At 41.4% G+C, this 13,426-nt stretch overlaps 1 protein-coding gene across 3 annotated transcripts in view; it reads right to left on the bottom strand.

Moving 5' to 3' along the window:
• Nucleotides 1-13,426, bottom strand: part of JAK1 (Janus kinase 1) — a 132,954-nt gene that overhangs the window by 42,322 nt on the left and 77,206 nt on the right. For all 3 annotated transcript variants that reach the window (XM_023210216.1, XM_023210224.2, XM_023210233.2), the window contains exons 2-4: nucleotides 10,714-10,796; nucleotides 8,036-8,234; nucleotides 3,781-3,904 (exon numbers count right to left, since the gene is read on the bottom strand). In XM_023210216.1, the coding sequence (XP_023065984.1) occupies nucleotides 3,781-3,904; nucleotides 8,036-8,234; nucleotides 10,714-10,719 (329 nt within the window). In that variant the 5' untranslated portion in view covers nucleotides 10,720-10,796. The remainder of the gene's footprint in view (nucleotides 1-3,780; nucleotides 3,905-8,035; nucleotides 8,235-10,713; nucleotides 10,797-13,426) is intronic.

Genomic DNA, 13,426 nt, shown 5'->3' with positions numbered 1-13,426 from the left:
GTCTCTGGCGAGGTGCCAAGGAGAGAGACAGGTCGCCCTCCCCTGCCAGGGGAGGTGGCAGGAGGGGAAAAAGTACCAAGGAAGGGAAGCTGGAACAGAATAATTAAATGCCAGGCTATAGAACCTGGACCATGCAAAGCAGGCAGAGCAGAGAATGAAAGCCAAGCACATATGAGGCAAGAACGAAAGCCAAGCACATATGAGGCACGCTCTCCCGGCAGGGAAGCCCCATGGAAGACAGAAGCGGCAGAGAGAAGCAGATGCCTGTGGCATTATTCAAGCAATGGCATGAGCTGTGCGGAAGCAGAGGCTGCAGCTGTCCTGCTCACCACTGAATCCCAGTGCCTGGTACCTGAACACATGCTTTAAACAAAAGATGAATAAACTCGGGGAGTGGCAATTAACATGGAAAGGATAAACAAAGAAATTACTTTAAAGGTAAAAACCAACATTTTTATAATCTTCAATGATTCTAAACAGCCCATCTTCCCTGTAACTTATGAAAGTGAGAATTTGACTGTGGGCTTTGGTGTCTCTGTCACACACAGAAAGAATCACACATCAACAGAGCCATGGGCAGCATAAGCCACATCAGGCCTCTGAAGCTGCTGGACTCTTCCCTTACCCTCCGCATGTGTGAGGGGGACCACATGCTGGTGACAGTGAAAAGCTAAAGCTATCAGCTGGCAGCGAGGCTTCCACTCATGCTGTACCCAGGCCTGGCACTGCTGTTCAAGGGTAGAACAGAGCACATGCCCAGGAGAACTTAGCCATGATCCTCTCCCTGGGACAAGCAGGAAGGAAGGAGTGAACCAGCTACAAAGGTTCAAAGAGGGGTTCTGACAGGATGACCAACAGGAGGGGTAAATGCTGTTTGATGGTGGAGGAAGGCAGTGATAAGAGAATGAGAAGTAGACACAATATGGAAAGTTTCCCGAGAGAAGGAAAGAAAAGGATCCCGAAGATAGAGGGTATTGTCCAAGAGAGAAGAGTCTCTGGCGAGGTGCCAAGGAGAGAGACAGGTCGCCCTCCACTGCCAGGGGAGGTGGCAAGAGGGGAAAAAGGCAGATGTTCCCTGAGCTGACCGAGCCACGGCCTTCTTCTTCCACATCCTACTGAGTCTCTGTGAGAAAGAGTCCTTGGACCTGGTAGAGATGAGGGCCCAACAAACTCCCTCTGGGCAGAACACAATCTTCAATCTGGTCTGAATAAGGATATTCTTCCAGGCTGCTGAGAGCCCTGTGGGACCATCTTTGGCTTGGAACCCTTTAGGTCAGATACTCAGATAGCACCAGGCCGAGACCAAACATAATGTGTAGCTTTTCCACTAGAACAAAGGCTAAAGGTAAACAGAAGATCAGGGAGTCTACAATAAGGCCGACAGCTTTCTCCTTAATAAGATGTCAAAAATATTAACAAAACTTTAAATCTGTGACTACCAGAATCAGTACCCTCCTTATCACCCATAAGGCCAAGCTTACAGACACACTGAAGACAGACATTCCACACACCTTTTTAAAATTAATTATCCAAGTGTTCATCAAACCTGGTACACAAAAATTTCAGATACTATAGCATGCCAATGGAAAAAAAAAATTAAATGACGCTAATAAATATAGAATGATACCTGCCTATATTATTTTTCAGAATGACGTGGAGGAACAAAGCAGGGAGACAAACAGACATCAATCAGAGATATGCATTGCAAGTTTTTGAGAAAATTATGTACAGATAACTGCATATTTTAAGTTTATATGCAGATATTATACACAAAGAATTCTCTTTACACTTCTACAAAATTTTTTGATGGACAGTGAAATTCAATTGTTTAAAAAAGTAAGAAAATACTTTTTGAAAAGGAATACAGAATGTTGTCTTATGCTAAGATATATTATAAAACAACAACTGTCAAAAGCATTATCCAAAAACAGAAAATGATAATTGAAATAAAAGAATATTTCCCAAAGTAGAGCTGGTATTCCACTGAAAAAATCACCAACATTTATTTTCATTTACACCTCCTTTAGTGGTGAGATTATGAGGTTTCAAAATTTTTGTAGTTTGTCATCAGGCAAATGTTTTAGCTTAGGATGGTATTTTTTTTTTTTCAAGTTCAAAGAGCCTGTGGCAACAAAGCAATATCCTGTTGAAGCACAATGTTGGGTACAGAGTCAGGGTGCTAAAAGTGAAGCAACTCTGCACTTTCAGGCAGCTAATAGAAAGAGGGAACAGTAAAGACAGCCTTTAATAGCCAGACATTCAGACAACCAAGACTAATGCCTCACAGAGAATTGTAAAGCTAGTAAGACAATTCATTAGATGTAAATTTTTGGGTTAACTCTCTTCCCTTTTCTGGGCATTAGTTTTTCCACTGAAAAAAAAATGAGAGTTGAATTAGGTAACTTAGGTCTTTTCCAAGTCCTAAAAGTTACCATTCTAGACTCTGAGCTGAGTACAGAAACCTAGAGGGAGAGAATTAGAGCCCAGTGACATATCCCCTGCAGACTTCAAACTGCAACAACCTATTTCATGCTGATCACACAGTCAATCCTCAGGCCACAAAAAGCAAGATTACATGTGGAAAAACAAAGCCAATAGCCAGAAGGCTCAGCTGGGACCTGAAATCTCCAGGGCACACAGCTTTCCTCTCCAGATGAGAGTTTGGTTAAGTACAGAAAAAAACAGGAAAAAGTCGGCTCTAGGATAATTATTAAAGAAAGTTAGATGTGGTTCAGTGTCCACTGAGAAAAACATCCCAGTCATTTTGTAATGGTGACAACTCCGCCAAATTCTCCCAAAAATAACAGCTATGATACTGTGAAGAGCCTCTGAGATTTCAGCGGGTTTTTCTAGCAAATCCCTGCATTCTATTAGCAACTGAGCTAATCTACTGATTTAATACTTATGTACGTTAACCTGCGTTTCAAAAAGGATCCACCCTATTTATAATCTCCACTGCTAAACACACATGTTAACTTCTGCTCAGCAAGTATCTAACTAACATATTTTCCATTCTAGTTACTGAACAGATTTGTTTACAAACTCAGGAGACTGCAGCTATTGAAGTACTGACTGTGTCACCTTGGGATATACTGTGACATTTCACAAAGTCTGAAATATGGGAAAAAAGGCAGGTGCCCATCAGAAGAAAAATTACAGCTCCACAGCCAAAAATCCTCTAGGAGTAGTCAAAACATCCACTCCCAGAGAGCAAGGCCAACCTAAAATTTCTAGTTAACACTTCAGGCAATGTTTCTCAAGCTTTTTAGTTTCAACTTTTAGTAAGAAAAATATTTTATATCATGACCTTTATATATAATACACACATACATACATATATATGTGTATATATATATAAAACATATCTCAAAAGTTTAAAAACTATATTATGTATATATGCTGATATTATCTATTCTCTCCTGTTTCTTTTTCTTAAATTCACTAAATTAAATTGAATTCATAACTGTGAATCCACTAAATTAAATTCATAACTATGATTACCCATTTGAAAATCTCTGCTGCAGGACACTAATTCCATTCAAAACACCTCTGCATTATCAAGATTTCTTTTCTAAAATGTGGCAGAGGAAGGTGATCAAACTCATCTTGAATTGTATTCCAAATACTGAAGAAGTCCTTTCTCATATCAAGCAAATACAAAAGTTACAAATTACAAAAATGACTACAATACTTCTTGGTAAGTGACTCAGGGCCCCAGGCTGACCACTGTCCCTCAGTGCAGAGGGAGCCAGGCAGGTACCAGGTCAGTACTTCCCATACCTCATCCGGTAGTGGAGTCGGAGGGACATCTTGTCATCAACGGTGATGGTGCGATTTGGAGCATACCAGAGCTTGGTGTTCTCATCATACAGGGCAAAGAGGTTGTGACAAAGAGGGGAGATACCTGAGGAAAAGTAAAAAACCACATCAGAATATTAAGGCAGATACATTTGGCCATCTGTTTCTAAACCCAATATATGCAAAGATAAGGAATTCACAAAGAATCTGGGTCACCTGTATCCTCTTAGGGCAAACAGATTTCCAACCAGGTTCAGTCAGGCTGTTTTGATCATAATCATCAAGAACTATGACTCCCCAGAAATATGCCCTGTAGCTCCTGGCAAACCAAATTTAGATCATTTAAAAATAAAACTCTGATGACATTTTTCATTACAGGTATCCGAGGCAGAGTCTTATCAAATCCAGCTTTAAAAAACCCCCTATCTGAGAGGTTCACAGATCCTGCCTGATGTGCACTTTGCTAATCAGAAACACTCTGGGAGTTGGGGAAATCTTCCATCTGTTTCCTACAGAAAGCATTTAAACAATTCTAACACACTGTGATTATATATCAAACATGCAAACAAATTCCTGGCAGTAGTATGCAAAACGCATATTAGAATAAATAATAACCAAAGTGATTTTTGTCAGTGATTAAAATCTATTACCATTAATAATAAATATACTTCTTAAGTACTCTGTATGATTATCACAAATATTTTTTATTTAGTAGCCAACTAGCAAGAAGATATATGGCTTCACAAAGCTGGCCCAACAGTGCTCCCCTGCCTCTCCACTCCACCAGTTGCCTCCGTCAACACGATAATGATGGGAAAGACCAGGGAGATTATGAAGTCACTCACTTCTACGCCCCTGATTAAAATGTTATGAACCTGTAATATAGGCAGTTTGAGAGGGAGAATGACTGCCAACAATCAGCTATTACTGGCATTTTTTCATAAGCAGCCAGGCCTCAAACTAAGATGAGGTAAACTTAAATGACAAAAACCCGGGAGAATATGAGGTAATAGACATTTGTTTCCCAAATCGGACATCTGCAGTGAGACTGACACTGACAGGGCCCCTCCCTGGCCCAGTCCACCCAGGCCTGGACTCTCTCCAACGCAGACACTGAGTTAAGAAGCTACAGACACCTTGGCAGCTATCTAGCGCTCTCCTGAACACCTCAATCCATGCTTCTCAAGAAATGTGAACAGTTACCCTTCAGAAGTTAGTCTTTCTTATAAACCAAGAACATGGAGATAAACTTTAAAGGGAAGTTTTCCTTGGGAACATGGGCAAATGGCTTTTGGATTCAGTATTATTGGGACATATAATTCAAATATGCTATAGGTTTTCATTCATAAAGTGGCTTTTGTGGACTGGGTTGGAAACTCAGCCTGTCTTAATACATATCCACATTTGAATGTGCACCAACACTTACATATCTGAAGTGTAACTTATTTTATTCATGAAACTGTCTGTAATTCTAACACAGGTCTGATTCTAACAGTATTACTACCCATAAACAGAAAGATCAAAGACATCTCTCTTTATATAAAAGTGCTGAGTAGTAAAACAATAATACTAACATTTACCGAGGGCTAAGTGTCAGGCATCAGGTTAACAGACTCTAAATTTATTATCTTGGCCGGGCACAGTGGTTCACGCCTACAATCTCAGCACTGTGGGAGGCCCAGGAGGGCAGATCACTTGAAGTTAGGAGTTCGAGAATAGCCTGGCCAACATGGTTAAACCCCGTAGCCGGGCGTGGTGGTGTGGACTTGTAATCCCAGCCACTCGGGAGGCTGAGGCAGGAGAATTGCTTGAACCTGGGAGGTGGAGGTAGCAGTGAGCCAAGATCATGCCACTGCACTCCTGGGTGACAGAGAAAGACTCTGTCTCAAACAAACAAACAAACAAACAAATAAATAAATTCTTTTTTTGGCTGAGTCTGGTGGCTCACACCTGTAATCCCAATACTTTGGGAGGCTAAAGCAGGAGGATCACTTGAGGTCAAGAGTTCGACACCAACCTGGGCCACATACCAAGACCTCGTCTCCATAAATAATAAAAATGAGTCAGGCATGGTGGCACATGCCTATAGTCGTAGTTGCTTAGGAGGCTAAGACCAGAGGACCTTTTGAGCCCACGAGGTCACAGCTATAGTGAGCTATGATGGAACCACTGCACTCCAGTCTAGGGGACAAAGCAAGGCCCCATCTCTAAAAAATATTAGAATTTTAAATTTAAAAAAAAAGTATTACCCTGTAATCCTCCTGATATCTAATGAGGTAAATACTGTTTTGACCATTTTGCAGATGAAGAATCTGTGGTCTCCTGAGATTTAGTCTGATTCAAGGTTACTCATCTAGTAAAGTGCAGAGCTGAGAATCAAACCAAGACACAGCTACTGAGGAGGTGAAGCAATAAGAACTAAAAGAACAAAACTTTACCCCACAGAGGTGAAAAACAGGAAAGAAAACAATACTGCCCTCAAACATCACTTTCTATAGTAACAGTGAGAGCTACAAGAACCTGTGGCATTCAGTACATATTTCTGAAATGAGCTTCTGCAATATTCTGTTGAGCCAGTTACAGAAGAGACATCACTCATTTTCTATAAGGTAGGCTAGAAACCAACACCCCAACCTGGCTGATCCTGAGCCCAGAATTATAGGAGGCCCAGTGACTGTGTCTATCCTCACACTCACAGGCTCTCTCCTCTCATCTCTTTCCCAGCAGCTCCTTGGTCCCTCATTAACGGCAGCCCAATGACTGCAAAAATGACCCTTGCTTAAAAACTGAGTGAGGTTTATATCTGCTATGCTGATGGCAAAAAGCTTGGTGAAGAGAATAAACACTATAAACCAAATCACAATGAGAAAGGGAGAAAACAAAAGAAACAAAGTCTTAAAAAAATACTTTAGAACCACTGATTTACATCTAGGTGTTCTGATAATTACAAATACATTTAAAGCTGCTGTCTAAAGATGATTATTTGTACATGCTGCTGCCTAGTCAAAATAACTTTGCAATATTACTGGATTTTTCCCACTAATAATCTATACCTCAGCCCATTTTATCCTGTGTCAGGTTTAGTTAGTAAGAGCCTACTACGCTCTTCCCTATACCATGAGCCTCTCCCCTTTTACTGAAACTCTGGTGTGTGAAGCATTTTCGGCAGAAAGACAAATATCAGAAAGAAGGTAGGTTTTCTAAACAAACTGTATTACTAACAAGATAAGCTATTATTAAAATAACCATCCTATCCCCTCAGAGTTGTTCTGAGGGTTAAAGGTGGGAGAAGTAAAGCAGGGATCAGGCTGTATGGCATCACAACTGGCTACTTCATCATCATTAAATGAGTTGATCGAAACTTTTCAAAACAGCTTTGAGATATAATTTACATATTATAAAATTCTTCAATTTTAAGTGTACAATTCAACAGATTCCAGTGTATTTACTGAGTTGTACAACCATCACCACAATCCAAGTGGATTAGATCTGTGATTTAACTTTTAATTTCTACGATTTAACTTGTCACTTAAAATTAGGCAAGCAAAAACTGCCAATGTCCTTAAGTTCAAAGGATGAAAGGGACTTTGGTTTCCCACCTTCTGAGGGCAACAGGCTAACTTTAAGACAACTCTCAGATGAAAGGAGAAAAAACAGCTTGTGTTGTTGAGAGCCTCATTGTCCTTTTCGCAACTTGGCAACTTGACTAAGCCATAAACTAACACTCAGCTTCTCACTTCAACTCAGCACCACGCACAGGAGGGCAGGTCATGGCAGCAGAAGGAGGGGTCAAACATTTTAGGAGAAGTTTTGAATAATTATTCAGCTATTGAGAGATGCTACTTGCTGAGCAGGGACTTACTTAGTCCCAGGTGCTTTACGTAGCACCTCATCTAGTGCTGATATTATTCCAATTGTACAGATGTGGGGAAATGAGAATTGAGCCTGGATCCACAGAAGTCAACCGTCATTCCCTGGTATCTTACAGTTCATCAGTTACAAAGTAGAAAGAAGCCACTCCGCAGATGAAGAAAGTGAAAAGTGAAACCCTCAGAATTAGAATCACTGGCCTAAGGTCCCCTACAAGTGGCAGTGGCGGAAGTAGGGAGGAACCTCTGACTCCAGAGTCCACAACTCTTTCTGCTCAGCAGAGCTCCAAGGGGCAGAGACCCCCAGATTTTCTTTTGAACCAGTGTACTGGTGAAACCCCCAGCCCTGGGCAGCTGCCAGTACTCACGGCATGCCTGTGCAGCCCTGATGCACAGTTCCTCTGCTGTGTACTCTCCACTGCCCAGCCGGAGGGGCTCCCTGTCCGACATATAGAAGATCACTTCCACCCCTGGCTCAGGGGCCTCCAGGTTCACCTCAGTCTTCTTGGAGCTCCTCATTTTAGCACAGAAAGCCATGGCATTGCAGTCCTCTTTTATATTTAGATACTGTTGGGGAAGGAAAACAAGACTATGTGGTCACTCTATGCGCTACAGTTCTTATGGCAAAAGGGAGTGTTCTGAAGGTAAAAAAGCAGAAACATTTGGTGTTGGATACATACCTCTCCCCTGCCCCTTCCCTTCCTGGAAACCAAACATGTCAGATCTTACAAGAGATGAAACCATGGAAAATAATTATGCATACTAATTAATGAATTGTAATTCATTAATTATATATTTTTGAAAATATGGTCAGACCGTATTTTCAAAAATCAGAATAATTTTAGACATGGCCTGAATTTATTTTCTTCGTTTGCACCCAGGTTGTAATTGAAAAATGTAGCCCCTTCTGGAACCAATGATGTTAAAAGACTGATTATTAATTACCAATTCTGCTGCTATTTCTACTGGAATCACGCAAGCTTTGAACAGACTTATGGCAAGAATCTGTTTTAATTTCATGTCCATCTCCCGCTAAACAGCAAGCATGGTGAGGGCATGAACCGTATCTTATCTCTCTTCACATCCCCACCTGAGACAGTGCACAAAAATGATGACCAATGCATGTTCGTAAGTCACATGAAAGGGCCATAACAATTAATGAATGGAGCCCGGTTCCTATCACCCCAGGAGGAGCAGCAGGACCTTGACACAGCAGCAGGGCAGGAGGAAGCCTTGCTTGGAACAGTTAGAAAACCCTGGTGAGAAGCTTGCAAGTAAGTAATTCACAGAAGCACCCTCCAAAGGGAGGGCAACTAGGGCCAACAACCAACCTCAGCAACTTAGCCTTGGGCAAAGCCAGAAAGGAGGAAAGAAACAAGGGAAAGTCCTACACATTCTTTCTTTTTCTTGTCCAATACCAATGGGCTACAAACTAATTCGCTGACCCCACACTCCTACTACTTTCTTTCTGTCTGCCCAGCCAACCTTCACTTAAACCCCTAATGTCTCCATAACACATATCAGATCCTCCAAGGGCTTCCCATTAATCTACAGAGTAATTCTGAGACTCTGAAACAGAGCCCCGCCACCATCATCTGGCCGGCCAGCCTTCCTCACCTTATCTTCTATCACTCTGAGCTTCTTGCTTCATGCTTGAAACCCACAAGGCTGTCACTGTTACCGTATCCTCCCCTACCCAACGCTGCTTCTCATCCTCCTGTCTTCACTCGCACTGATTCCTCTATAGGAATATCCTTCTACCTTATCCCTTGCATGGCACACACTCTTTAGAATTCAGCTCAGATATCGCCTCCTGCAGGAAGCCTTCTCTGAACCTCCATCCCGTTCCCTAAGGCCCTCGCTTCTTGCTCCTAAACTTATCCCACTGCACTAACCACAGGAAATTTGAGCATCTTACTCATATGCCTATCTGTCTTTCTCTAACTTGCACATGCTGTGAGTTCCTTGAGATAAGAACTGAGTCATCTGTCTCTACATCCATAAGAAACACAGAGGCTTACACATAGTGGGTGCTTGCAGAATGACCCAAGGAGGCTCCCCCAAACAAGAAAAGTCATACAGGGCAGACAGCAGTCACAGTTCTCTTCACCAAATTCATTTGCTTGGTCTATTAGATCCCCTGGTGAGGAGAGATTCTGAAAAGAGGGACATTAACCAGATATGCCTCAACGCTACAAACTGAGAAGTTTTCTATTTTAACTGTTTAATTTCCAAATAAATCTGAAGACCAGAATCTTCTGGAAACCAGCCTGAAAGAGTAAGTTCATAATTTACCTTGAAATTCAGATCAACAAGCAAGACCACTTAAAAACCTGGCACTAAACCCCTAACCCCATCCCACATTGAAAAACTGTGATGGAAAACAGTGTAGCTAAAAGCCTGCTTCATAATGTAAGATAAATCTCTGTCCTTGAGATTCTTTATAGACGTGACAGGGGAAGAATCCAAAGACAGTGTTGAACCCCTTAACTCTAAGGAAATAAACAGGCAAATGCATGTAATTATATACTTAGAAGATGTGACATTGTTTGAAATAGGAAAAAATCCAACTGACAATGTCCAGTAGGAGAGGACTCACTAAACAAAACAGGTAGGACTACTATGTGGCTGTCAAAAAGGATAACATAAAGCTGTATGTGAATCAACACAGAAAGATGCACAGGACATTCTGCATAGTGAAAAAAGCATAATATGGATAGTATGATCATGTATATTCACAACATGTATAATATGATTATGCACATGCATATGAAAATCTGGAAGAACATACAATAAATTGTTAACAGTGGTGAACATCTAGGAGAGATTATAAGGGAAGTTTAACTTTTACCCTGTACCTCCTATACCTTCGTAGTTGGGATTTTTTTTTTAACCAGCATACTCAACATTGGGAATGAATAAATACATCAATTTTAAAAAATTAAAGGCAATAGCACCAATAGCCCTACAGCCTCAAGAACATGGTTTCATCAATTTTTTTAAAGCCAGATATTTTCCTTTTTTAAAAATATGCAAATCTACATACCTGCATTTATTCAGCTGTCCAGTGTTCCCCAAGAAGCAGACTGGATTTTCTTCTCTACTTTCCAAAGCTTCTTCAGAGAAGAGCTAAAGACAAAAATTAATACATCAGTGGCAGAGGTAATTGCATCTGAAAATAAGAGGGCATTTTCATCAAGGAAGCAGCCCAAACCATAAGCAGGCAAGAAAAAGCATTTGGGAGGAAGAAGGAAAAAAACAAAACAAAAAAAATGACCTAGGACATCAAGAGGACAGAGAGACATCTTAGGGTGCAAATGTCAAAGAGGATAATAACTTCACCTCATCAAGAAAGGAAGCCAGGGATTTCTGGTTCCTGAGATGGAGTGTCCTGTCCAATGTAAATGAAGATTTTGTGCTTGTTCCATCAACAACCCCCTCTTGATTCTGTGAACAATAGTTTAGGGCATCCAAAAATGCACACTTTAATTTCTCATTCCTTCTAGAATTACCCTCCCCCAACCTTGTCTACACACACACAGAGCTTTGTATTATTTCAGCAGCTGTCCTTGTTGCTTCTCACAAATTCTTTAACAGTAGAATCAAATTATTTTTGCAAATAATAAGCCACCAACCTTGGTGCTTCAAAATTTGTTCTCAAATTAACAATGATTATCACCTCAGTTTTCTGCCTGGCCGCTCAACACATTTTATCAGAATCCAGTTTTAGGAAGAGCGCAGTCCCAGGCATTACAGGGCAGCAGCAAAGGGGGAGAGGGAGATAGATTACCTCTGAGGCCACCAGGCCAACATCCCCACACGGCCTTACAATAGAAGGCTGGAGACAGCACAAATGGAAACACGAAAGCAACCTAAAATCAATAGTGTGAGTGCGTCAGGATGCTGTTAGCTCTGGTCACTAAAACTGGCAAGGGCTGGCTGGGGAAGGCTTTCTGCAGTGGGTAAGACTTAAGTAAAAGTAATGACGGAAAGCCTGGCAGGGGAGACAAGTATGAATTTGATTGTGATGACTTTGATTTGGCTATTTTGGTATGGCCAATTTTAACAAGATTAAAATCATTATACGAACGTTTTTTAAAAATTAACATAATCAATTGTTTTAATCACATGAATAAACACCCTGCCCTGCCTCAAAACAGCAATTAGAAACTAGCTACATGCTAATGACTTGCTTCTGCTCAGAAGCAGGACTTCAGATGCTACACTTAAGAGATTTACTCTTTCAACAAGTATTTTCAAACAGCTCTGCAGAAACTAAGCTAATTCAAAGGACAAAAGCAATACAGTCCCTGCCGACGTGGAGCTTACAGTCAATAGGAAGAATGGAATCAAACTAAGATGTACAGAAAGAGGTCATTACAAAGAGCTAAAATGCTATGAAGGAAAAGTAGAGAACATAAAATAGAGGGAATGTCATCTGGTCTGGGGCTCAGGAGGGAAGGGACATTGAGCTAATATGCAATGGATGTCCAGGGAGGTGGAACATGAAGCCAACCAGGAGATAGCAGTCTCAGCAAAAGGATCAGCATGTGTAGGGGAAAGGTCCTGTAGCAGAAAGGAGCTACGCTGGTCTCTCCAGTTGCTCGAACAGGAAAACCTCACAATACTCCTTTTTACACTTGGGCACCCAACAGCACTAGCCAGCCCATAGGCAGCGTTTGCTAACTGCATGTCTGGAGCCTGTCTACCCCAGGTTTCCCCACAGCACACCGTTACCAGCTGCCGAGGATCAGTGAAAACTGACCAGAGGGGAGTACTGAAAAGCATGCCTCAAACCAGGAAAGGGTCACAACTCAGAGCCTTTGAGGACAGGAAGAGACCTGTAAGTTCCACCAGGCCCAGGCTCCACTCAGAAGGGCTACCACATAAACCTTTTTAGAACTTACAAAGGTGTTTTGTTGTTGTTTGTTTGTGGTTTTTTTTTTTTGGAGACAGAGTCTCACTCTGTCACCAGGCTGGAGTGCAGTGGCGTGATCTCGGCTCACTGCAACCTCTGCCTCCCAGGTTCAAGCAATTCTCATGCCTCAGACTCCCAACTAGCTGGGACTACAGGCATGCACCACCACGCCCAGCTAATTTTTGTATTTTTAGTAGAGATGGGGTTTCACCACATTGGCCAGGATGGTTTCGATCTCTTGACCTCGCGATCCGCCTGCCTCAGCCTCCCAAAGTGCTGGGATTGCAGGCGTGAGCCACTGCACTCGGCCAGAACTTACAAAGCTTTTTAATATGCACCATCAGACCATGTGTTACTTCAGCTTAGGAGTCATGAACTTCTCTTAGTCTCACGTAAGATTCAAGGATCCAACTAAAATCACTAAGATTCTTCTAGAACTAGAATTCTACAAAAACCAGTAATCAAGGAGAGTTTGGTTTTCCAATCATTCTGTCTCTTCTGTAAGTAATACTACATTGCAATCACATTATACCTAATCTTCAAACTGACCTCCAGTATTATTGAACAGGACAGTAAAATGGTATACATTTGTGCTGCTTAGCCTAGAGATTAAACTATTTGAGAAAACAAGAGTAGCAACAAAATTTCTAGACAATATGCATTAACTGTGATGCTTTTGAATGTCGATTCAATAACGACAAAATCACTACTCTCAGGAAACTGCCATTCTGGTGATAAAAATAGAAAACACCCACATAGCACTTAGAAGACATGGCAGGCACTGTTCTAAGCACTTTAAACCTAAGGCTGCTGATCCACTTTATATGAAATGACAACTGTC

Source organism: Piliocolobus tephrosceles, chromosome 1 (assembly GCF_002776525.5).
Source record: "Piliocolobus tephrosceles isolate RC106 chromosome 1, ASM277652v3, whole genome shotgun sequence".
Classification (NCBI taxonomy): Eukaryota; Metazoa; Chordata; class Mammalia; order Primates; family Cercopithecidae; genus Piliocolobus; species Piliocolobus tephrosceles.
Note: the sequence above shows the minus strand (reverse complement) of the source record. Positions and strands in the feature narration are given on the sequence as shown.